The sequence below is a fragment of the Microtus ochrogaster genome, chromosome 8 (assembly GCF_000317375.1).
Source record: "Microtus ochrogaster isolate Prairie Vole_2 chromosome 8, MicOch1.0, whole genome shotgun sequence".
Taxonomy (NCBI): domain Eukaryota; kingdom Metazoa; phylum Chordata; class Mammalia; order Rodentia; family Cricetidae; genus Microtus; species Microtus ochrogaster.
Genome location: NC_022015.1, coordinates 1,059,284 through 1,085,326, shown reverse-complemented (window position 1 = coordinate 1,085,326; position 26,043 = coordinate 1,059,284). Strand labels below are relative to the sequence as shown.

General features: G+C 42.6%; 1 protein-coding gene across 2 annotated transcripts; it reads left to right on the top strand.

Moving 5' to 3' along the window:
* Nrip3 (nuclear receptor interacting protein 3) lies at positions 1-24,487 on the top strand. Of its 2 annotated transcripts, none has more exons than XM_005350983.2 (7): positions 1-268; positions 16,180-16,341; positions 16,923-17,005; positions 18,466-18,605; positions 20,651-20,703; positions 20,802-20,896; positions 21,297-24,487. In XM_005350983.2, the coding sequence occupies exons 1-7, from the start codon at positions 95-97 to the stop codon at positions 21,310-21,312; spliced, it is 723 nt and encodes a 240-aa protein (XP_005351040.1). In that variant the 5' UTR covers positions 1-94; the 3' UTR covers positions 21,313-24,487. The 2 variants fall into 2 exon arrangements, with proteins under 2 accessions (XP_005351040.1, XP_026637042.1); XM_026781241.1 differs by having other exon boundaries at positions 5-268; positions 16,201-16,341.
* Positions 24,488-26,043: the final 1,556 nt, after the last annotated feature.

Below are 26,043 nucleotides of genomic sequence, written 5' to 3'. Positions count from 1 at the left end.
GGGAGCCGGGGCTCCCGCGGCGCTGTCAAGGAGCTCGAGGCAGAGGGTGCTCGGGGCGGGGAGACCCGGCCGCCGGGCCGCGGGCGCTTCAGCGATGTTTTACTCAGGACTCCTCACCGAGGGCGGCCGCAAGGAGACCGACATGCGGGAAGCGGCGTCCTTGCGGCAGCAGCGCCGGATGAAGCAGGCGGTGCAGTTCATCCACAAGGACTCCGCCGACCTGCTGCCCCTGGACGGCCTCAAAAAGCTGGGCTCGTCCAAGGACACGGTGAGCTCCCCACCCCCGGCCACGCCTGCCTCCGGCCTTCGGGCCGCCGCTGTCGCCCAGGCCCTCGCTGCCGCTTTCACTGAGTCACCGGCCAGGCCTGTCGCTGCCCTCTCCCTGGCGGGTGCTCGGCAGAGACCCTCCCTATCTCACATCCCTGGGGACCTCGGCTGTTCTCCCTCAGCACAGCCTCCTCCCGGGAGCCCGGCTTTCTTCTCCCAAGTGCAAGGAAGAAAGAGACCCTGCCCTGCCCCATTGCCCTCCCATCTCCTTTCCTCCCGCGTATTTGGAATCTCGAATTTGGCTCCCAGGGCTGGAGCCTCGCAGCGAAGTCTCAGCTTCCACAGCCTCCTCGCAGGCTGCGTGTCTAGTCCTGTGTCCCAGACAGAGGTGACTCTCAGTGGGTGACTGAGAAACAGTGGAAAGCGAGGTTTAGTGACAGTTTCTGAATCTAGATGACTTTAGTTGTTTCTACTGCGCCCCCTTCCCGCAGCCCCAAGTCTTAGTTTTGTCCTTAATCCATCTTTGATTTTGTACCCTGAGTGGAGGTGAGGTGGGGGGGGGGGTGAAAAGGGAGTCGAGCTTGAATATTTCCAGAACCTAAACATCTCATCCCTCTGATTTCTCCTCTTCTTCAGTCCTCCCTCTAAAGAGTGAGCAGAGGGAGGAAGCCCCGACTGCTCCATCTCACAGATCAACTAATTCACAGTTGGAGCTGGGGTTGGTGTAGGTTTTTATTTCTGGTAGGATTATTATTGGTATTAAGTAGAAGTTCAGGACGTGGGTCAGAATCCAAAACCATATTGTTATCCATCTATTGAATAAGGGTGAATGCCTGAGGGATATGACCTATATTCAATTCTCATCCCTTTCTCACAAATTTATCGCTAATTTTGTAGTTTCATCTGGAGTTTGTACTTTGATTTTTTTTAATGAGATATCAGGGTCTTGCTGTGTAATCTAGGCTGACTTGGCCCTCGATACACAGTCCAAGCTGGCCTCTAATTCTGAATCCTCCTGCCTCAGTTGCATGATTGTTGAGATTATGTAGGCATGCATCACCACTCCCAGCTTTGATTGTTTTCTTATTTCTATAGTTTCCTTATTATCCAAGGAGAAATTTATGAAACATTAATTAAATGTCTTTGCAACGAAATAAATGCTCTAGATAATCCTTCTAATATTTTTATATTTTGAGCTTCTGAAATACTTGATTTTGAATGTGGTTGTTAGCCCTGGTTCACTGAAATTGCTATTTCTGGCCCCAGTATAGCAATGGAAGCTAGTGCTTCTGCTTTTTAAAAATCATTCTAGTGATTCATCACTACTTAAGATTTCCCCTTCATTAGATGCTCTCATGAAGGGACAGAGACACTCCAGTTATCTTACTCTGTTTTTTAAAAAGCTGTTTTTCGGCTTGAGCCTGGGTATAGTTGATCTAGTCGTGCTAACCCAGAATGCTGAGGGGTTAAGATGTACCCTACCAAAGAGGCAACTCTCTCTTGCCTTCTTTCACTTTGAAGCATCCAGGATTCATTTGGCAAACTCAGTCCAAATCTTCTCTCCTTCAGACCAAAGTAATATTATTCAGTAAGGTGGGGGGTATTGTGAGAAGAGTCGAAGTGTGGACTTGTGAGTGCTGGACTTAAGACATGGATGTTTGGCTTCTCCGGGGGTCTAAGGCGTTCCCTGATGAGAATTACCACAGCATCCTTCTTCCTAACATTCCTTATACTACTTGGAGCTGTGTAAGGCTAGTTCTGTTCAGACTCCCTCTGTCACAGCTAAGGCACAAGGAGTGGACAGCATCGAGCCTAGCTGATGGCTACAAAGAGGCGTTTTTCTGAGGATAGCCATGGGTATGGCGCCCTGCGGTTGACTGTGAAACCCTGAACCACGTTTCATGCTTTCTGTACCCCATTTCATAATCTCCTTCTCTCACTGTTCTCAAACCTTTAATGTGAAAGTTATTGGGGGGGGGGCAGAACGCATCCCAGAAACCAAGGCAGACTGAAGGAGGGCCGGGAGAGCTGCCCGTGCTGGGGTGGAGCAGCCTCCTGACAAGCAGCCTCAGCATGATCTCAGAACACATTCTTATCAACTCACTCTACAGACAAGGTAGATCATGCTGACTCCACTTCTTTCCATGAGGGCATTAGAATTAACTGCAGTTTTTAGTCGAAGTAGCTACCAAACAACCCTGATAGGAAAGAACAAAAGGGGGGGGCATGAGAGGGGGTTACAAATTCAGCTTTTATTGACTCTGGGGCTTGAGCAATGTTAAGACTGTGGATTATTTTTTATCATACAGGTATCCCGTGTTTGAATGATGCTGCTAACTTTTCTGAATTATCTACCTTGTACTATGCTGTTTCTGTAATGCTTATGGTTTGATATTAACATTTTTGGTTTGTAAGGTAATCAAAGATGGTCATGCTCTCTTGGCCCCAGGATAGTGCCTTTACCCAATTGCTTTGTGTGTGGAGTTGGCTGCTACAAAGTCTACTATGGAAATTAATCATATTTCTTATGTCTGGCTCACTTATTTTTATCATTTCATTATTGTATTTAATTAAGAACTAAAACCAGATTTATGAGACATAGTATATTTGACTTTAAAGATTTATTGATTGATTTATTTATTTATACAACATTCTGCCTCGATGTATGCCCGCACGTAAGAACATGGCGCCAGATCTCAGTACAGATGGTTGTGAGCCACCATGTGGTTGCTGGGAATTGAACTCAGGACCTCTGGAAAGAGCATCCAGTGCTCTTAACCTCTGAGCTATCTCTCCAGCCGTATATTTGACTTTAAAAAAAGCTGATAGAGCCAGGCATTGGTGGTGCATGCCTTTAATCCCAGTACTTGGGAGGCAGAGTCAGGTGAGTGCGAGGCCAGCCTGGTCTACAGAGTGAGTTCCAGCACAGCTAGGGCTAAAACGAGAGTCCCTGTCTGGAAAAGCCAACCAACCAACCAAAGAAAATCAAAACAAAACAGAAAACAGACAGAGCTAGATAAAAACATCCTTATTTTTGGAGTTTTGCCTATTGTAATTTTTCTTGTTTTGGCTATCAGGCTAATAAAAGTTCTTGTTGTACTAAAGACTTTATTTTTTGAAAGTAGTTACATCATGTAATGATATGCTGTGTTTCTTATATGTTGTTATTACTGACCTGTCTGGCTATATATATCATTCCTTGTCTAGTTGCAGAGGAAGAGATTTTCTCTCCTTCCTATGTTTGCATCTGCATAGAGCCAAAAACATGAGCCAAACTAACTAGGGTTAAGGCCAGGGGAAGGATCGTATAACCCAGTGCAGGACATTGACTGTTAAATACTTGAGAACAGGTTTCTGTCAGGTAGAGCAGCTCAGCCTGTAACACCACAGGTCTAGGACTAGAGAACTTTGTAGCCTTAGAAAAGGAGTTAAATGCCAGTATAATACCAGCCTCTGGAGGAAACTGGGATGGGATGGAGAGAGTGGGGGAGGTATAGGGGTGGATATGGTCAAGAGACATGGTATACATGTATGTAATTGTCAATAAATAAAGTGCTATTTAGTATGGAGATATAAAAGGAAATGCGGCAGTAAAATATGTCAGGAAAGAATTTCTGGACAAAAGATACAGCAGTGTAAAGTCTGGCCATCAGGATGCTTCACATAACTGAGAACTGAGAGGGGCCAGTGTGGCTGGAACTAGATCTGTTTCTGCCACGTTGGGGATTGACTAGCCTTGTACATGTTAGGTGAGGATCCTGCCACTAACTACACCTCCAACCTCTGACATGAGATGCATTAAAAAAATTACTGTGCTCACTGCATAAAGGATGAATTGAAACATAAAAACCAGAATGACAAGTTAGGAGGCTGTTGCATTATGGGTAGGAAAGATGGTAGCTTGGTTAGAGTGGAGTTGGTAAAGATGAGAAAAGGATGTGGGTTAGAAGGAGCAGCAGCACTTGGAAGGGAAGAATAGGAAAGGAATAAGGATATGTGTGGTGCCGGAGAGACGACTCATTGCTTAAGAGCATTTGTGACTGACTGGGGTTCAATTCCCAGCACCCACGGTGGCTCATAACCTTCTGTAATTCCATTTTCAGGGGACCTAACTCCTCCCTTCTTTTGACATTTCTGCGTGCAAAGTCATGCAGGCACAATACCCATACACATAATATAAAATGGAAAAAAAAAGAATGTGTATGAGTTGGGTATACTGCCTGTAGTTCCAAGCTACTTAAGACTAGACTGGACAACATAGTGAGACTCATCTCAAAACTTAGTCAAATAAAACCCATCCAGTAGATGGTGGTGCCTTTTGCTAAGGTTGGCAGGAAGAAGTAACTGACCAAATGGGGAGCTCAGATTTTCTCTATTACTGTTAAAGAAAGCAAAATTTGGGGCTGGATAGATGGGTCAGCAGTTAAAAGCACTGGTTGCTCTTCACCCACATGGCAGTTCACAACTCTATCTCCAGTTACAGGTAATCCGACATCCTCAGACAGACAGGTAAAACACCAGTACACACAAAATAAAAATAAATAAATATTTTTTAAAAATGAAAAGAAAGCAAGACAGTGAGATTAGTGATTTGCCCAAGGTAATATGCGACAAGTGGCAGTTTGCTAAAAGTAGAAAGCCCTCCCGCAGGGCTAATTAAATTGATGAGCTGGGAGGGAGGTGGCTGTAGGGTAGATCTTGATGGCTAGATTGAGAATTTTTGTTAGGGAAGAGATCATGAAGGTAATGTTTTAGGGTTACAGATGCTTAGATTTAGCAGTAGAAATACAGAGTACTATATTTTATTCACCAAGATATGGGATAGAGAGGAAATAAACCTTTTGGTAAATATGGGTAGGACAAGTTCAGTCTGAAGTGCCTGTAGAATGTCCAAGTAGGGGGCACATTTGGCTGTGGGCCTGAAACCCCAGAGCGAGAGTCGTGCTTGAGATAGAGTCCTTATGAAGGTAGTAATTTATGCAATGAAAACAGATAAAATTGCCCAAGCAAATACATAGAGTGAGAAAAAGGCCAAATATAGAGCACTGAAGAACACGGACGTTTTAAAAAGGAGCGGAGGTAAAGAAACCAGTAGACAAGGCAAAGAATAAACAGAACTATGGCTTTAGAAGCTAGTCGGAAGAGATGTTCAGGAAAACAGTGAGTTTACTGCGGAATTTCTGGTGACAAAAATATGGAAGAAATCCATTAGTAATTAAGTAGTTAAATGGACACATGTTTGTGTGATAAACTCGAGTGTCCGCAGGTGATAGCTCCAAGTGTGGGCTGGGGAGAGGCCCAGGGCTATGGACACACACTGCTCGTCTAGCAGACCTGATTTTGTTTAGCAGTACCTCCATGGGGTGGTTACAACCGCCTGCCACTCCAGATGCAGGGCATCCAGTGCTCGCTTCTGTTCTCCAAGGGCATTTACACTCACGAGCATGCACTCCCTGCCCTGACATATTAGGACATCTGTGAGGGAAAGGATAGTAAGCAGGTGTATCGGTTATTTTTCTTGTTACTGTGACAAAATGCTGGACTAAGGAAACTTTAGGAAATAATGATTTATTTTAGCTCATGGCAGGTAAGACATGGTAGTAAGAACTTGAGACTCTTGACCTTGTGTTGCAAGGTCACATACGTGCACACACACACAAATGCATGATACACAATTACATATACTTAACAATTAAATAAATCTTGAAAAAAATCAGTGTGTTGTGTATGCATATAAACACATAGTTTTTGCATGCTTGAGCAGATGCTATAGTTATCGAGTTGGTTTCCCATTTTCAGTCCTTTTCTATTTGACTTTCTATAGAGGTTAGAAAAGCTAAATTCTGTTCCAAGGTATCTTGCAGTGAGAATGGCTGTTAAATTTCATCAATAAGATATAGGGGGAAAACTGCTAAGGGAACTTGCTGTCCTGACAAAAGGGATGGATGGTATCAGTACGGTTTCCATCCCCTCCTCTCTTCCTTTGAATGTGGACGTAATGCCTGGGGTAGGGCACCTTGCTATGATCCCATGCTCGTTCACTCCCAGTCCAGTTGGAGTTGGTGAGCTCCTATTAGCTCAGGCAAACTGTCTCAGTGGGTGCACCCCTCATGGTCTTGACTTCCTTGCTCATACTCTCCCTCCTTCTGCTCCTCAACTGGACCTTAAGAGCTCAGTCCGGTGCTCCGATGTGGTTCTCTGCCTCTGTTTCCATTTGTTGTTGGTGAAGGTTCCATGGTGATATTTAAGATAATCACCAGTCTGACTACAGGGCAAGGCCAGTTCAGGCCCCCTCTCCTCTATTGCTTAGGGTCTTTGCTGTGGTCATCCTTGTGGATTCCTGGGAATTTTTCTAGAGCCAGGTTTCTTGCTAACCCCAAAATGGATCCCTCAATCAAGATATCTCTTTCCTTGCTCTCATATCTGTCCTTCCTCCATCTCAATCAACTATTCCGTTGCCTCAAACTCTCCTCAATCCTCCCCTTTTTGCCTCTTCTTCCCCTTCTCCCCTTCCTTCTATCCCCTACCCCCATGCTCCCAAATTTTGGCAGGTGATCTTGTCTGCTTCCAATTTCCAGGTGGATCCATATATGTTTTTCTTTGGGTTCACCTTATTACTTAGCTTCTCTAGGATCATGAACTATAGGCTCAATGTCCTTTGTTTATGGCTAGTATCCACTAATGACTGAGTACATACAATATTCATATTTTTGGGTGTGGGTTATCTCACTCAGGATAGTGTTTTCTAATTCCATTCATTTGCATGCAAAATTTAAGATGTCTTTGTTTTTTACTACTGAGCAGTACTCTAATGTGTAGATGTGTCACACTTTCTTTTTTTAATGATTTTTATTGAACTCTACATTTTTCTCTGCTCCCCTCTCTGCCTCTCCCCTCCCCCCTTCATTCCTCCCCCAAGGTCCCCATGCTCCCAATATATGCAGGAGATCTTGTCTTTTTCTACTCCCCATGTAGATTATATCCATGTAAGTCTCTCTTAGTGTCCTCATTGTTGTCTAAGTTCTCTGGGATTGTGGCTGGTTTTCTTTGTTTTATGTTTAAAAACCACCTATGAGTGAGTACATATGATAATTGTCTTTCTGTGTCACTCAAATAATGTTTTCTAGCTCCATCCATTTTCCTGCAAAATTCAAGCTGTCGTTATTTTTTTCTGCTGTGTAGTACTCCATTGTGTAAATGTACCACATTTTCCTTATCCATTCTTCAGTTGAGGGGCATGTAGGTTGTTTCCAGGTTCTGGCTATGACAAACAAAGCTGCTATGAGCATAGTTGAGCACATGTCCTTGTGGCACGATTGAGCATCCTTTGGATATATACCCAAAAGTTGTATTCCTGGGTCTTGAGGAAGATTGTTTCCTAATTTTCTGAGAAATTGCCACACTAACATCCAAAGAGGTTGTACCAGCTTGCATTCCCACCAGCAATGCAGAAGTGTTCCCTTTTCCCTATAACCTCTCCAGCATAAGTTGTCATCAGTGTTTTTGATCTTGGCCATTCTTTCAGGTGTAAGATGGAATCTCAGTGTTGTTTTGATTTGCATTTCTCTGATGACTAAGGAAGCTGAAAATTTCCTTAAGTCCCTTTTAGCCATTTTAGATTTCTCTGTTGAGAGTTCTCTGTTTAGGTCTGTATTCCATTTTTTTTTATTGGATTATATGTTCTTTTGGTGACCAATTTCTTGAGTTCTTTATATATTTTGGAGATCAGACCTCTGTCTGATATGGGGTTAGTGAAGATCTTTTCCCATTCTGTAGGCTGTCATTTTGTCTTGTTGACCATGTCCTTTGCTTTACAGAAGCTTTTCAGTTTTAGGAGGTCCCATTTATTAATTGTTTCTTTCAGTGTCTGTGCTGTTGGGGTTATATTTAGGAAATGATCTCCTGTGCCAATGTGGTCTGTCACACTTTCTTTATCCATTCTTCTGTTGAGGGGCATCTAGGTTGTTTCCAGGTTTTGGCTATTACAAATAATGCTGCTATGAACATAGTTGAACAAATACTTTTGTAGTATGATTGAACATCTTTTGGGTATAATCCCAAGAGTGGTATTGCTGGATCCTGAGATAGGTTGACTCCCAATTTTCTGAGAAACTGCCACACTGATTTCCAAACTGGTTGGACAAGTTTGCATTCCCACCAGCAATGGATAAGTGTTCCCTTTTCTCAACATCCTCTCCAGTATAAGCTATCATTAGTGTTTTTAATTTTAGCCATTCTGACAGGTGTGAGATGGTATCTCAAAGTTGTTTTGATTTGCATTTCCCTGATAGATAAGGAAGTTGAACATCTCCTTAAGTATCTTATGGCCATTTGAAATTCTTCTGTTGAGAATTCTCTGAATTCTCTGTTCAGTTCAGTACACCATTTTAATTTTTTTTTTTTTGTTTTTTTTGTTTTTTGTTTTTCGAGACAGGGTTTCTCTGTGGTTTTGGAGCCTGTCCTGGAACTAGCTCTTGTAGACCAGGCTGGTCTCGAACTCACAGAGATCCGCCTGCCTCTGCCTCCCGAGTGCTGGGATTAAAGGCATGCGCCACCACCGCCCGGCTCAGTACACCATTTTAAAATTGGGTTATTTAGAATTTTAATGTCTAATTTCTTGAGGAGTTTATATATTTTTGATATCAGTCCTTTGTCTGATGTGGAGTTGGTGAAGATCTTCTCCCACTCAGTAGGCTGCCTTTTTGCCTTATTGTCGGTGTCATTTGCTTTACAAAAGCTTCTCAGTTTCATGAGGTCCCATTTATTCATTGTTGCTCCTATTGTCTGTCCTACTGGTGTTATACTTAGGAAGTGGTCTCCTGTGCCCATGCATTGAAGGCTACTTCCCACTTTCTCCTCTATCAGGTTCAATGTGGTCAGATTTATATTGAGGTCTTTAATCCATTTGGACTTGAGTTTTGTGCATGGTGATAGATATGGATCCATATCTATACATTATTCATTAAAATTTTTTTGAAACTAAAACATAATTATATCATTTCTCCCTTCCCGTTCTTCTTTGGAACTCCTCCCATGTACTTCTATTTTTGCCTCAAATTCATGTCTTCTTTTGCTTAATAGATATATAGATATTATATATTCTCAGTCATATGTAAAGGATTTCAGGGCCGACTGCTTGGTATTGGATTTGGGGGCTCTTCCTAGGGGGACTATTTCTCCCGCTTGCAGCTTTCCTTACTTGCCTATAGTTTTCTGTCTAGGTTGGGCTCCACGAGTCATCCCCCTCCTTGTTAGTGCATCTATTGGTGTTGTCCTTGTTCAGGTCTTGCTTAGGCAGCCATGTTGAGATTTAATAGTTATAGCTTCCCTGACACCTCTAGAAGATGTAATCTCACAACAGATTGCCTGTTTCTCTGGGTCTCACATTCTTTCCACCCCCTCTGCCTTTGTGTTCTTTGACCCTTGGTGCAGGAGCTGTGTTAGGGATGAAGCAGTTAGAGCTGAGCACCACATGACCACTTGGTCTTTGCATTTTGATAGGTTGTGGTCTCTGTCTCTTGCAAAAAGAAGAAGGTTCTTTGATGAGGGTAAGCTATCTGGCTGGACTCTGGCACAGGGTATACTCATTTTTATTTTTGAGGCAGAGTCTCATGTGAGCCAGCCTTATCCTATACTCACTACGTAGCTCAGGCTGGCCTTGAACACTTGATCTTCCCGTCCCCTCCTCTCAAGTATTGGGATTACAAGCATGTGACACCATGCTTGGTCCATTTTTTCCTCATAAAGACATTATTCCCATGTTCTCATTTCATTTTGGGGTGGTGATAGTTTTTTTGTGCTGTAACAGATAAAGCTACCTGAAGATCAGAGTGTGGAGCTAACCACACTAGTTAACCATAGAGGCCCTGCAGTGGTGGCTCACACCTTTAATCCCAGCAGTAAGGAGGTGGAGACAGGAAAGGATATGGCAGGGCAGAGAGAGGAATATAAGGCAGAAGAGACAGGAGCTCAGGATTCAGTCTGATGTTTTGTAGAGACTGCATTCAGTCTGAGGACTTGGAGAGACAAGGTACCTCATTTGGTCTGAGGATTTTGTAGAGGTAAGAACTAGTGGCTGGCTGCTCTATTTCTCTAATCTTTCAGCTTTTGCCCCCTAATATTTGACTCTGGGTTTTTATTATTAAGACCAATTAGAATTCATGCTACATTTTTGTCTGGATGTTGTTTGTCTTAATAAGCAAACTTTTCCTCCAATATTGCTTTCAGAATTTACTTTGGTGTCCTTCTCTACTGGGTCCTTTTAAAATTTTTATTTTATGTTTTGCCTGCATATATGTCTGTTACTGTATGCATGCCTGGTTCCAGCTGAGTCCAGAGCTGGCATTAGTTACAGAAGTTGAGTTACAGAGGTTGTGAGCCACCATGTGGGTGCTGGGAATCGATCTCATGTCCTCTGAAAGAGCAGCCAAATGCTCTTAACCATTGAGCCAGTTCTCTAGGTCCCTCTCTACTGGATCCTTTATTTCTTGGATCCCATGCTTTTTGTATTTTGTCTCCCTCTTTTTGGTTGGCTGTCTTTCAGTAATTTCTTATGGTTGTGTGGTAAATAACTCCTCAAGAGTGGATTAATAACATGATTAGGTATGAAATTATTTACTTTTAGACTTTTAAAACTATTTGTCTTTATTTTATGTATATGGGTGTTTTGTCTGCATGTGTCTGTGCCAATAGAAACCAGAATAAGGTATCAGAGTCCTGGACATCCCTGGAACTGGACTGATAGGAGGGTGTTGTGGGTGTTGGGAATGGACCTGTGTCCTCTGGAAGAGTAGCCCATGCTCTTAACCACTGAGCCATCTCTTCAGCCCCACTGTTAGGTTTTTTTTTTTTTTGGTTTTTCGAGACAGGGTTTCTCTGTAGCTTTGGTTCCTGTCCTGGAACTAGCTCTTGTAGACCAGGCTGGCCTCGAATTCACAGAGATCCTCCTGCCTCTGCCTCCTGAGTGCTGGGATTAAAGGCGTGCGCCACCACCGCCCGGCTCCTTTAGTTCTTCTTTAGTATGGTACCCAATACTATTCAATACCTGTTATACACATCTGGAAGCCAAACTATTAACCAATCAGTCTTTTAAATTGCTCTTACAAAGAGTAAACTTTAGCATTCTTCCCAACTGTTTGGGTCAAGTGGGAGTCATATGCAGACTTTAAACCAGTGGTTCTCGGCCTTCCTAAGACTGCAACCCTTTAATACAGTTAGTTCCTCATGCTGTGGTGACCATGATTATAGCTATAATTTTGCTACTGTTATGAGCTGTTATGTAGGTATCTGGTATGAAATTCCAGTGAAATGGGTCACAATGCACGTGTTGAGAACCACTGCTTTAAACCATCCTGTGGCTATCCCTTCTCACACCTCAGATGGTAGAAGTTACAATACCTTTAACTTCTCAGCTTTGCCAGGGTTTTGGGTTGGTTGAGAAAACTGCTTTTGCAGCTAGACACGTTATTCGTGTTATAGCTCAAATATAATTCTCTTAAGTATCAGTACAAGTGGCCTTTGATATTTGTGGGTTCTGTATCCACAGATTCACCCAACTGTACATAAAAAAATAACAGACAAAACAACTGTTTATAGAGACTAGAGAAATGGCTCAGCAGTTAAGAGCACTTGCTCTCCAGAAGGCTCAAGTTAGGTTCCCAGTACCCATCTTGACCAACTCACAACTGCCTAATAACTTCAGCTTCAGGGGATTTGACACCTTTTCCTGGCCTCATGTGTGTATGTATGTACACAAACACAATTAATATTAAATAATTATTTAAAAATAAAATAAATATTTTTAAAAAACAAACCTCTGAGCTGCAAGTGGTAGTGCATCCCTTTAATCTCAGCCTGAGGCAGGCAGATCTCTGTGAGTTCAATGCCAGTCAGAGCTACTTAATGAGACCCTGTTTGATTGTTTTTAAAACTTGCTTCTTTACCAACATGACTGACTTTTTTTCTTGGCCATTATTCTCTAAACAATATAGTATAACAACAATTTACTTTGTATTGTGTATTGTAAGCATTCTAGAGATAGTTAAAATATAGGAGAGGATATGACCAGGTTATATACAAATAATATCATCAGTTTATATAAGAGACAAGTATCTATGCCTTTTCATATCTGCAGAGGGTCCTGAGATAAATTCTGAGGTTGACTGTAGCAAGATAACTTTGCATATAGTTCCAGAGACCCAAGTTGACAGGGGCCTCAGAAAAGGTTGCCATGGCAGTCAACTCTGCTACCCATTCAGAATTCAACAAACAAACAAACAAAAACACAGGAAGCAATGATGTGTTCAGGGCCTTTCAGGGCCATTTTATGGGCAGTCCTAAAGGCGTGTGTATCTACTCCCTTTCTGTCCTCTAGAACTCAGTCACGTGGCTCTGCCGTGGAAGGTTTACTGCCCAAGATGGAGGGAAGGAGTATATAAGCCTCTGTCAGCCCTTGCTGCTCCTGTGCTCTGTGAAGTAAGATAGTGTGTGGCACTCAAATTTTCTTAGTCCAAGCTAGTTAATCTGTTTTCTTTTTCTCTTACTATTTTTTTGTTTGTTCTTGTGGGATTTTGGCTTTTCTTTTTTCTTTCTTTCTTTCTTTCTTTTTTTTAATTTATTGTTAGGAAAATTTTGGTTGGGAGCAAGGAAAATGTCAGCTATATAGCTTCCTAAAATGTATAGGCCTGGGGTTGGAGGGGCGACTGAATGGTTAAGTGAACGGACTGTCCTTGCAGAAGACCGGGTTGAACATTTTCAGCACCCACATGGTGGTTCACAACCATCTGTCACTCTAGTTTCAGAGGATTTAACATCTTTTGCTAGCCTCTGAGGGTACCAGGTATGCACAGTGTCCACATATACACATGCAGGCAAAATACCCAAACACATAAAAATGAACAAAGAAGTAAAAATATGTAGACATGGAGCTGGAGAGATGGCTCAGTGGTTAAGAGCACTGGCTGCTCTTTCAGAAGACCCAGATTCAATTCCCAGCACCCTTATGGCAGCTCATAACTGCCTGTAACTTCATTTTGAGGGAGTCTGACAACTTCACACAGACACACATGCTGGTAAAACAGAAATACACATGGAATAAAAATCAATAAATTGTAAAAATATATGTAGACATAATAAAATGATGTGTCTGAGTTGAATGTGGGTTAGTTGGCTTCTACAAATCTGCTCTGGAAATGTATCATATATATTTCTTATGTCTTGCTCTCTTATTTTTATTATTTCATTGCTTGAACTTTTTCTATTAGATTAAGAACTGAAACCATATTTATGAGCCATATTATATTTGACTTCAAAAAAACTGATAGATCAGGAATTGGTGGTGCACGCCTTTAACCCCAGTACTTGTCAGGCAAAGGCAGGCAGATCTCTGAATTTGAGGCCAGCTTGATTTACATAGTAAGTTCCAAGACAGCCAAGACTACACAGAGAAACACTGCCTCGAGAAAAAAAAAAAGTATCCACTGTATGTTTTTGAGTTTTGTGGAGATGTCTTCTTCCAGGGTCTAAGAATGTTGAGTGTGCTCCTTAGCTTACAGAGGAAGGATCCAGGAGAAGGAGAGGAAATCCAGAAGAATGCGACACCAGCAGTGAATTCAGAGTGATCATGCTTAGGCTTCTCTAAGTGTGTTCAGCATGACAGTGTAGAGCGAACAGGCTTTGATCAGGTGGCCCTAAAAGCCCTATCTGCAAATTCAGACTGTCTGGGTCGGTCCTGCTAAGTGGGGCTTGGAGAAATCACCACCCTGCTTTAGGATGGCTTCAGATTGTCTGGGTCGGTCCTGCTAAGTGGGGAGAAATCACCACTCTGCTTTACTATGGCTTGAGCTAGGATCCATCTTATTACCGAAAGAGAAGAAAATGAGGAGTTTCTTTCTGTTGAGGAGCAAAGTGTTCTCTCAGTATTGCATCACAAAGTCTGATGGAGTTAGCACTTTCTCCAGCCACCCTTATCAAGCTAGGAAACAAGCTTTTCCTTCGTCGGTGCTTTGACCTCTCCTTTCCTCAAGGATAGTAATTTATAACTTGCTTTGCCAAGAATCAAGGTATTTTGGGAATCTATTTCTTCTCCTCACTAGAGATTAGTGAGTCACAGCTCTGACTCCCTTGTTTTGAAATCTGCGAGGTAGCTTATAATAAAGCCTTCCTTTCTGCTATCCCCTTCCCCAGGACCTTCTGGGATCTAGACTTCTAAGAGAAGCTTCTTACTCCTTGAATCAGAGGAGGAATGTGCTTGCTTAGAATAGGGATTAAGTGCTATCCTTTGAGAGTTTTGAAACATTATTATTGTAAAGTGGGCACAAGATACATGTGTATAGAAAATGTCTCAGGTCAAATGACTTAGCCTACGATGAAGAGGAAAGAAGTAGTGTTCTAAGTGGGCTGGAGGCCACTTCGAGCAGGGATAGAGGACCGCTGTCTAGAAACTCCCAAGTTCTACTGAAGTGCAGACCTGTCATCTGTTCCTAGCATTCCCTCCTGACACACACGTAAAGGATGCTAAGTTCTCTTCTCAGTCAGTGTCTGTTTCTACTTTTTTGTTCACTAAACTTAGTGGTAGAGTATTTGACTGGTTTGCAAATATAGCATACTCTAGGTTAAATCCTCCAACTGTGGAAAGAGAAGGTAGAGGGACAGAAGACAGGAAAGAGGAGGAGGAGAGGAGAAAAGTGGATAAATGAATAACATGGGAGGCCAAGTATTTTCTAGGCTGCAGGTTGTCAGGATGGTTCCTGTGGAGTCTGCCTGGTTCCAAAATGTGTATGCTAAGAAGTTTACTCAGCCATGAATTACTGTCTTCCTGTTCCATCAGCCAAGCTCGTAACTCCACCTTCAGAAGAGCCAGGCCCACAAGGCACCTGCAAAGTAGATATGAAAAGTAAGACTAAATGGGGTGACATTTAACATAGCAGTGAGCAGAGCTTCTGCGTACCCATGCCAATGAGCTGCCCTTTCTATAAGGCACCGACTTACAGTTGTTCAGGCAAATACAGAGATCACTTATTCTAGAATAAAGCTTCTTTGTCCTGACTTGCCCTTGTATAGAAAGGAAGGCAGAAGTCTACATCATCAGGGCTCTTCAGTTCTCTTAAGCCATACTTGGTCCCTATCTCCCTGTATTAGTTACTTCTCTATTACTGTGATAAAACCCCATGACCAAGGCAGTTTATTGAAGGAAGGGTTTATCTGAACTTATGGTTCCAGAGGGCTTGAGTCCATCACTATCACAGTGGGGAAGCGTGGTTACAGGCAGGCATGGTGATTGCAGCTGGAAGCTGAGAGCTGAAAGCTTACATCTTCAGCCACAAACAGGAAGCAGAGAGGACACCGTGGGGTTATCGCAGGGCTTTGAAAACTTCAAAGCCTTCCCCAGTGATATACTTCCTCCCATAAGACCATACCTCCTGGAGGTAGGAACGGAAGCACAGACCATGGGTGAATTCTGTTTAAAGGCTTGCTCTTATGGCTTGCTCCTCATGGCTTGTTCAGCCTGCTTTCTTGTAGACCCCAGGATCACCTTCCGAGGCACAGCACTACTTGCAGTGGGCCAGGCCCTTCTACATCAATTGTCAATCAAGAAAATGTACCCCAAGCTTTCCTATGACCAACCTGATGGGAACACTTTCTCAACTGAGGGGTCATCTTCTCAGATAACCTGAGCTTGTATCAGGTTGAGAAAAAACTAAGAAGCACACTCCGGAGTCTATTACATGTTGGTTTATAGCACCTGCCCTGACAATACCAGTGACATCCTCACTGGAGGGAAGACTGTGAGGCAAAGCTGGAGCTGTTATGTGAGCTTTCTCATCACGTCTGTGGAGCCGGGGTAGAGGTGGGGGTGTTGGGAGAGGAGGGAGTGGCCTGGCAGTAAGAAGACTCTGCTTTCTGTCCCTCAAGCAACCTCATAACATTCTGCAGAGGCGCCTCATGGAAACCAACCTGTCCAAGCTCCGGAGCAGTCGTGTCCCTTGGGCCTCCAAGACCAACAAATTCAATCAGTCAAAGTCTGAAGGGCTAAAGAAGTGTGAAGATGATGACATGATTTTAGTGTCCTGCCAGGTAATGTTCAGGGAACAGCTTTTATAGAAGTTTCTAGAAATAAGATTGGGGGGCTCTTTATAATCCCAACAGGAGGTCCTCTCCTCAAAACTTTATAGTGGGTCTTAGCGTAGAATTAATAAATGAGTTTTAAAGTTCTGTATATTAGAAGTGCATATAATACTTTATATATGTGCATATTTGAATGAGAAGAGGTACCAAAGCTTTTTTTCAGTTTTACAAAAGGATGTGTGATCTTTTTAAAGAGCTGGGGTGTAGTTCAGAGGTAGTAAACTCATCTAGCATGCTCAAGGCCCTCTATTTGACCCCCAGAATAATTATTTTAAAAAGATTGTGTATGTAATATTTAGTATATAGAATGAAACCCCAAAAGTTCCTTATGGGTATTCGATCAGCCTTAGCAGGAAAAACATCCGAAGACAGAGTTATCAGCGAGAGAAAATGGGACGGCACTGACTGATCAGTTGGAAGGTGGCTCTCAGACCGTGCCTTGCATTTGACATTTGCTGCTTCTTTCCTCTTTGCTTCTTTCCTCTTTGGCTTCTCTGGGTCCTATTAAAGAGCACATTTCCTTCCCACAGTGTGCAGGAAAGGACATGAAAGCGTTGGTTGACACCGGCTGTCAGTATAATCTCATTTCTTCGGCCTGTGTGGACAGATTGGGGTAAGCAGCCACTGTGCTGGGTGCATGTCAGATGTAATTATATTCCTTGCTTGACTCTGGTTTAAGGTTATAGATGCTTGAATATAATCCACAGAAGCGCATAGATACATGCAAAGTTTTTAATCTAGGCAGTTGTCAGACAGCTGAAGAGATCCAGGACACCTTGGGCCTTCTGCAAACTCCTGCTTTCTACATCTTGAGCAGACTTACCGCCATTTCTCTCAACCTTTCCCGTTACTTCTTTCCTTCTTCCTACCCTTTCTTCTAAAATACCATATGGCCCCTGAGGTATCTAGCCTAAAATGAGCAGAATCAACCTAGTATTGTTTTCCATATTTCCCTGTAGACAGTAAATCAAATCAGATTTACTCAGACCAAATCTCTGCGATTAAACAATTATTGAGACAGACCAAGTGGCCTATTTTGAATTTCATCCAAGGCACGAATATTCTCAAGTGGGCTTACACAGGGCTTCATTTGGATTCTTAATGATTGCATTACATATCTTCTACATCCGCCTTGTTCTTAGTCCCCCTCACTGCTGTGACTCCCTGAAGCTGGCTCTGTGAATTTTGCGGATTAATATTTAGGGTTGGGGTAAAGAAGATTCCAGGACTCAAGTGGGAAGAATCTTATTTTTTTTAATGTGGTAAAGAGATGAGGTATGTACAATATGATACAGAATAGTTCCAGAAAGACTAATAATGTCCTGGTGCCAATTAGGCAGCAGACTGCCAGGATTCTGGAGGAACTAATAGCTGTCTGTAAACTGCAATTACTTCTCTTTTGGATGGGCTGGAACACCGAAAGAGAGGAAATGGAGGAGAGCAGAAGTATTGGCACAGAAGGTCCGTAATTAAGCATTTATCCACCAACCATAATAGCTTGGGTGCTAGCTAGTCCAATCAGCTTATGTAAGTGTATGAGCCCTTGGTTCCATTCTTTCCTTCCCTGCAAAGCCAAGTCAAATCAGTGAGAACTTTCTCCATAAATATTCTTTGATGATACCAGTATCAATGCACTTACCAAATAAATGTCTGTCCCCATTAACCTTATAGCCTAAGACAATCTGGTAGGGATAGACTAAAATAGAAAGGAGGGGGAAATAGGGCCTTGAATGAAGCTTTTTCTAAATTAGTATTAATTTGTCCTCTGATATTTGTTATCTACAGATGGGTAAAAGACACACTAATTAAACTATTTCACACACATATGGGGAGGTTAGGATACAAGCAGAATTCTCTGAACGTGTCAGCTCCTCTCTTCACAAATGCAGGTAGTGATGTAAGCTTCTTAAAAATAGGAAACAAGTCTCGTGGTTTCTTTTGTATTTCTCTGGCATGTTTAGGAAGAAGGGCTGAATCAAGCACAAGCTGGCTAGCCCAGGAAGTCCAGAGAGAGCCCCAATTGTGAATCAGAAGCCTTTGCCAAGGAGGTTATGATATCTCTCTGTGTTTCAGACTAAAGGACCATGTCAAATCTCACAAGCATGAAGGAGAAAAACTTTCTCTACCACGGCATCTCAAAGTAGTAGGCCAGATTGAACACCTACTGATTACAGTGGGCTCTCTCCGTCTGGACTGCCCAGCAGCTGTGGTTGGTGAGTTACATTGGGGACTAGACCTGTGGACATGAACCTTCCTGACTTCTTCAAAATTCAAGGTTTCTGTTTCCTTGCGCTGTGTACCTTTGTGCTAATTTTAGCCTTCCAAGTGCTGTAATTGAAGTGCCACCATACCCAGCACATTTTCTGTGTCTTTATGAAACAGGGTCTCTCTATATAGTCCTGTCTATCCTGGAGCTCACTCTACAAACCAGGCTGGCCTTGAACTCACAGGTTCTCCTGTCCCTCCTTCTGAGTGCTACGATCAAAGGCATGTATCACCATGCTCAATATTTTTTTTAATTTTTAAATATATATTTACTGGGGGCTGGAGAGATGCCTTAGAGTGTCTCCCGTCCCTGCAGAAAACTCAGGTTAGGTTTCCAGCACCCATATAGGATGGCTCACAGCCACTTGTGACTCCAGCTCCACAAATCTGACACTTTCTTCTGACGTCCTCAGGCTCCTGTACACATACATGGTGTGTGTGTGTGTGTGTGTGTGTGTGTATATATATATATATATATATATATATATATACTAAATAAATAAATCTTTAAAAATAGAAAGGAGCTAGTGGAATTGTTTAGTGGATTAAGATGCTTGTCATCAAGCCTGACAGCCTGAGTTTGATGCCCAGAACTGCATGGTGGAAGGAGAAATCTGAGGTTTGCAAATTGTCCTTTGACTTTTATGTGTGACCCATGGCACATGTTCCCCTAATAAATACATGTAATTAAATTTTTAGTAATAAAAATTATACTTGACAATATAAGGCTATTTTTATGCAAGAATATAAATATACTTTGAACATACCCCATTTCTCTTCCTCACTCTCCTCTGTCCAGTTAGTCCCCATTGTTTCCCTAGGCGGATTCTCCACTATTTTATGTTATCTGTTTATTATGACTTTATGTGTCCATCTGAAATCTAAGACAAACAAGTGAAAGAACACATGAAGTATTTGTCTCTGGAACTGACTTAATTTACTTCCCATGATTATCTTCAGTTGCATCTATTTTCCTACAAATGACATTCTTCTTTATAGATAAAAAAAATCCATTGTGCACACAGGCCACAAGAAAACAGACTTTTTCTACATTTACTTATTTACTTGTTTGGGGAGAGGGGTATGCTCATGTGATGTGACACTTGGATGGAGGTCAGAGGTCAGGTCTTCCCCTCCACTATGTGGATTCAAGGACTGAATCAGGTCTTCAGACTTGGCAGAAAACACCTTGCCCACTGAGCAATTTTGCCTGCTGGAAGCCAGATATTAAAATGTCCCCAAGGACATACTTTTTTTTTTTTGAGACAGGGTTTTGTTGTAGTTTTAGAGCCTGTCCTGGAACTAGCTCTTGTAGACCAGGCTGGCTTTGAACTCACAGAGATCCGCCGGTCTCTGCCTCCTGAGTGCTGGGATTAAAGGCGTGCACCACCACCGCCCAGCTCAATGGCATACTTTTTAAAAATTATTATTTTTATTTTATGCTCAGTGATACATGTATGTCTGTGTGAGGGGGTCAGAATCCCTTGAAACTACAGTTACAGATAGGTGTGAGCTGCCATGTGCTGCTGGGAATTGAACCTTCTCTGGAAGGTCAGCCAGTGCTCTTAACCACTGAGCCATCTCTCCAGTCCACCCCCCCCTCCCAGGGCACTTTTTATGAACTTGTTATTGGTGACGGCACGATCTTCTTACTCCTCTGCCATAAATGCCCACTCTCCCTCTGTGCTTCTCATATGTTCTAAGTTAGACTGCCTACCTATATTTTGCTGAAGGCCTCTGTCCTCTAGAGTAAAAAAGACTCTGATTTGAATTTTGGCTTTTACCTTCTTTTAACTACATTGATCTGAGAAAGTACTCAATAATAGATGTTCAACAGATGTGTATTGGCTACTTAGCTGGCTGGTTTTTTGGGTGGGTGGATGGATGAATGGGAATAATGAACCTAACTAATAATGAACTTAGATGTCAGTGATTAGGCTGACATCTAAGCCAACATGGCAATGTCTGAATCTTACTGTTTTGTTTTTAATAGATGATAATGAAAAAAACTTGTCCCTTGGTCTTCAGACTCTTAGATCCCTGAAGGTAGGCCGGACTCTACTTTTCCTTTGATGCTTCCTCTCAGAGGACCTGAGAGTAGCGTCACTGACAAGTGACCAGTGAGGGATCTTCCTTTGTTCTAGTGTATCATAAATTTGGATAAGCGTCGACTGATCGTTGGGAAGACAGACAAAGAAGAAATCCCTTTCGTGGAGACAGTTTCTTTGAGTGAAGACAAGTGAGTACTGAAGTTGAATCCCTCTGTCATGGGTCGGGGGACTCAGTGTGTGGGTTACAGCCCATCTTTAGTTTTCAGTCTGCCCACTGTCCCACAGAACTCTGTAGACTACATGCTATAATAAAAAATGATAGCACACAGAATAGAGGCAGAAATGAACAGCTTTTTAAGGTGTGTGTGTGTGTGTGCATGCACATGTGTGTGTGAAACAAAATTTCAGTATGTAGTCCAGGCGTGAAATGGGGTGTGAGGTGGAAGTGGAGGCATTGAAATAGGGTTTTAGTATGCCCCTAAGTGATGGGATTATAGGTATATGCACAAAGAAGTTTTTAAGCCAGTTTATTTGCCTTCAGATTAACTTTGAATTTGTTATCAATTCCTTGTTTCTTTCTCATTTCAGCACTTCAGAAGCATAATTGCAGCCTGGAGCGTGTCTGCATGTGCAGACGCACCAGGTTGACAGACTGAGAAAATTGGGTTTGAATTAAACGCAGTAGCAACTTGCTATGGACCAAGTCCTTCCCTCAAGTACATCCTGCAGGGGCTTCTTCCCACTCAGACCTTTCTAGACTATAGTCTGTGCTTAGAGATCTTGTCTGGTTAATGGCTTAATGGTTAAACAGCCATTGTTTTTTACTTCTTTGAATATTTAATTTATAGACCCCTTTTGACACTGCCAGGTCTCATTTGTGGCCTATTTCTCTGCTTATTACAAGAATTTGCTTTTCTTAGTCCAGTGTAGGGGCTGCCAGGTTCTATTTCTCCACAGATAACACTTGCTTTCTTTAAATAGTAAAATATATAGTAAATAGGAACCTCTTTTTAGCTATTTCAAAGAGATACAGAAACATGTCTTGAAGTTAGAATCTCTTCTAATGAAGTGATTGATTTTTCCAGTGTGACCTGATCTGAAAGATGTCTCAGAGAGATCATCTATGTAGTCCAGACATTTCATTTAAATACACAGACAGGCAAGCGTATCATCGACACTTAGATATTAAGTCAGTGGCAGAAGACAGCCAGAATCAGCCTGACATATAAACCAAGGCTTTGTGCTGCTTCATTTTCCCCAAGCCTTAAGAGGAAGGCAGCAAGGTTAGAGTACAAAAAAGGAGGGGTCCTGGATGTGGGCTAGTGTTGGGGTGCTTGTCTGGTGCACAAGGTCCTGGGTTCAATCTCCAACACCAGAGGCAGAGAGACGGCTTGGTGATTAGGAATGTTTGCTGCTCAAGCATGAAGACTGCCATTTGGATCCCAGTACCCAAACAAAAGCTGGACCTAGTCCTACACACGCCTGTGACCCCAAAACTGAAGGGCTGAAGACAGGATAACTGCTGGGACTTTCTAGCTGCCAGTCTAACTAAGAGAGGGAAAGAAAGGCGGGAAGAGACCCTGCCTCAAAGGAACAAAGTGGGGAGTGACAGAGGAATACCCAACATGTCCCTCTGGCCTCTGTGAGCGTGCACAGGTGCACAGCTCCACACCAGGAAAAAATGAGAGTGAGGGGATGAAAACAGGCTGCAAAGATGAGACAAGTCTCTCACAGTGAACTGAACACGAGAGAAAGAAACTACAGATTGGAAGGGTTATTAGCTCCAGACATACCACTAATAATCTAATGGTTACCATCAGATACTGATTATCCCCAAGAACCAGTCAGAATTTCTGTCTGTCTTGTTACATGTCACAATGATTCAAGTAGCTGGAAAGAGATGTAGAAAGGAAAACAAAAGCCAAAGACAGACCAGAATAGGACGAGGAGACTGAGTACAGTCAGTGGGAAAGCCTGCCTGGGAGACGTGCCTGGGATTGAAACCTCCAGGTAGGGAACTGATGACTGGGAAGCCCCTCAGTACAAGGAAAGAGTGGCAGCTGGCAGTGTTAAGAACCATTAGGAGCTGGGTGTGGTACTTGCCTTTAATTCCAGCACTCAGGAAGCTGAGGCAGAGGCAGGCAGATCCCCGAGTATGAGACCAGCCTGGTCTACACAATGAGTTCCAGGCCAGTCAGTGATACACAGTCTCAAAAGACAAACAAAACAGAACAAGCTTTATAACTGCCAAGTGTTTCCTGACCCATCTCAGTGGTTTGGGGACGTCACAGGGTAGTAGTTGTTATTTTGTTTTTGCTAGTGTGTCGTCTCAGGCATAGAGGTCTCTACAATGGAATCTCCCCTGCAGTTCAGTTATAGAAGTATTTGGCTAAGTCAGAAAACTATCCAACTGTGAGTATCCCTTCAAGATTTTCCCAAGTCTACCCTTGGCTCATAGCAGTTCTCAGACTTTGCATCTTGTCTAGTGTTCCAGCCGTCAGCCTGCCTATGAGCGGCTTCCCATGTGGGGGGACTGTGCCCTTCCCACTGAGGCCTCCCTGCTCTTCTGTTTATCACAGAACCACACCAGTCTGCTTCTTGCAGGACAGAGCAGGAAGGTATCACCCCTCATTTCCCTGCTTGAGAGTCCACTCCAAGCCTTGACTCTAGGCTGCAAGGGATGCATACTGCAGGCTCCTTCTAGTGTCTCCTTATTTGCATTTCCCGAGGACCAAGAGAGGCCAGGAATTCTCAGGTTCCTGAAAGATACAATTGATCCTGGTCCTTTTGAGTTCAGTGCTGTATGACACTAGGGTAACTAGATGACCTTTAGTGTTCCTTTTGGGCTCAAAAATCAGTCAGTGATTTTTTTTTAAATTTGGAAATAGAAACAACTGGGGTAAACTGTACTTGATGTCCAGTTCATTCAGCTTGTTCAAATAGCCTGAATTCTTTAACCAAGTTATTTTTAATTCCCAGGCATAATAGACACCTAAAATGCTTCAAGATAAGTATAAGAAATCTTGATATTCTTAATGCTTGTTTTGTTTTTTGAGACAGGATCTCATTATGTAGCCTTGGCTGACCTGGAACTCAATATATAGAGGAAGCTGGCCTTGAACTCTCATAAATACACCTGCAACTGCCTCCTGTCATTAACACTTTTTAAATGCTGCCAAATTCTCTTACAGCTTCTATCTCCCCAGTGTTCACAGGGGATACTGGCCTGCTTTTGGGAGCTAGCAAAGTAAGAAGTAAATGAGTTTTTCCTAGTCAGGAATTTAGTGTTCCTAAGGGTGTAAGAAAGTGTCTACTACATCATTTCTGAGTCCCTGAGAAGTAGTAGACATCCCTGGCTGTCCTGGAAGTTGTTCTGTAGACCAGGCTGGCCTCAAACTCACAGAGAGCTGCCTGTCTCATTCCTTAATAGAGAGCACATCCAGGAAGCTGAAAAAATTACTTTTGGTATTTCTATGTCTAGGAATGTCTATGAGGAAAGGATATTTTGACTTTCCTTTTCCTGGCTCTGCACACAGTCCACTAGTATGATGTTGTGTTCCTTAGCTCAGAGCACTATAGATTGGATTACCCAGCTACCCTTGCTCTGTGTAGTAGAAATACCTTTTCAGGCTGGGGACATGGAGGAGATGAGCTGGATTCCTCCCTCCTTCTGTTGCCAGGTCTTTCTGCATTAGCACTTTATCTGCTCAGCGTTTCTGACTGTACTGGGCTTATTTGTGACACTGATGTATCAATAAACTGGAATCTTTCCCTCTGTGTGCTTGTCTGACGGTCTCTGTGCCAGGGTCCCGACCTGGGGGGTGGAGGAGCCAGGGCACAGCCAGACTGCATCGGCCTTGTGCTTTAGGGCCTTCTGGATAGATTAGAGAATCTCACTGAACCTGGCTTTGTGTCTATGAAACAAGTAGAAACAAGTAACTCACAGTGTTAAGTGAGAATATCCAAAGTAAAGTGCTGGGTAGTCACCCAGCCTTCATATGTAAGAACAATCTTTTATGTTGAACCAACTGGCAGTGCATGAGAAAACAGTTACTTCTAGAAAAGGAAGTGTTTATTTGGATAACAAATGAGAGAGGTTTGGGCAGGGAAAGGGTCGAATTAACCTTACTATATAATTGTGTCATTAGTTGGTATTCCAAATAAATATTTTGCCCATGGTAGAAATTTACGTTTTAGGGATACATATCTTTTTCATTTTTATTTTAATATGGTTAAGAAGCTCAGCAAGCAGTGTGTTTCAACTGTGACAGTGACTCTCACAGTCTAGAACTGTGCCTTGCTGCTCAGGAGGCACTGCCACTCCACCTCAAAAGACTTCTTCTGCTTTTTAAATTATCCTAATCATAAAAAACATCCAAAGTTTACCAGAGCAGGCTCTTTAACAATGGATGACAAAATCAATAGTCATAACCACCTCTAGAAATCTATACAATTATTTAAATAATCTTACTTGTTTTCTCAGAGACTTTTTATTTAGGGTGTGGTATGTTATAAAAGATTAGAACACTAGGGTTAGAAAGCCAGGTGTGGTGGTGCAAATTCCAGGGTTTAGGAGGCCGAGGCAAGAGGATTGTAAATTCAAAGCTAGCATCATAGGAAGACTGTCTCAAAAAGGGGGTGGGGGGCTGAAGAAGGCTGGAGAGATGGGTCAGCAGTTAAGAGCTCTTGCAGAGACCAAGAGTTTGGTTTCCTGCACCCACATCAGTCATCTTACAACAGCCTGTAACTCCCGTCCAGTCCAGTCCAGTCTTCTGGTTTTTATGGAAACCCATGCATGCACATTTACACACACACACACACTCAGAGAGAGAGAGAGAGAGAGAGAGAGAGAGAGAGAGAGAGAGAGTAATGAATGCTGGGGCTGTAACTCAATGGTGGAGTAACTGGCATGGATCAAAACCCTGGGTTTGATCAACAGTTCTACAGAGAAATAAAAAGAGGGGAAATGGGGGAAGATAAGGTAAAACTATCCCAGAATAAAAGCTATGCAGTAGGCATGGAGAAATGTCAGTTCAGTGTGAAGGTCAATGAGGGATTCTGAGAAGAGTCCCTCTTAATAAATGGAATACCTGAAAGGAATACCCAGAACTTGGGAGGAAAAAGGGCAGACTATCTCATGTGTTTGGATGTTCTGAGACTACGGGATAAATTATCAATACTTGAATAGCAGGTACTTTAGCTTTCATGGAGAAAGAGAATCTAGCTAACTTTATTCTCAAGAGATTGTAGTTATATGCTAATTAGCTATGAATAGTGTATATACCTTTATAATAAATATTTCCTTTATAGTATAATATAGGTATATTAGGATAGA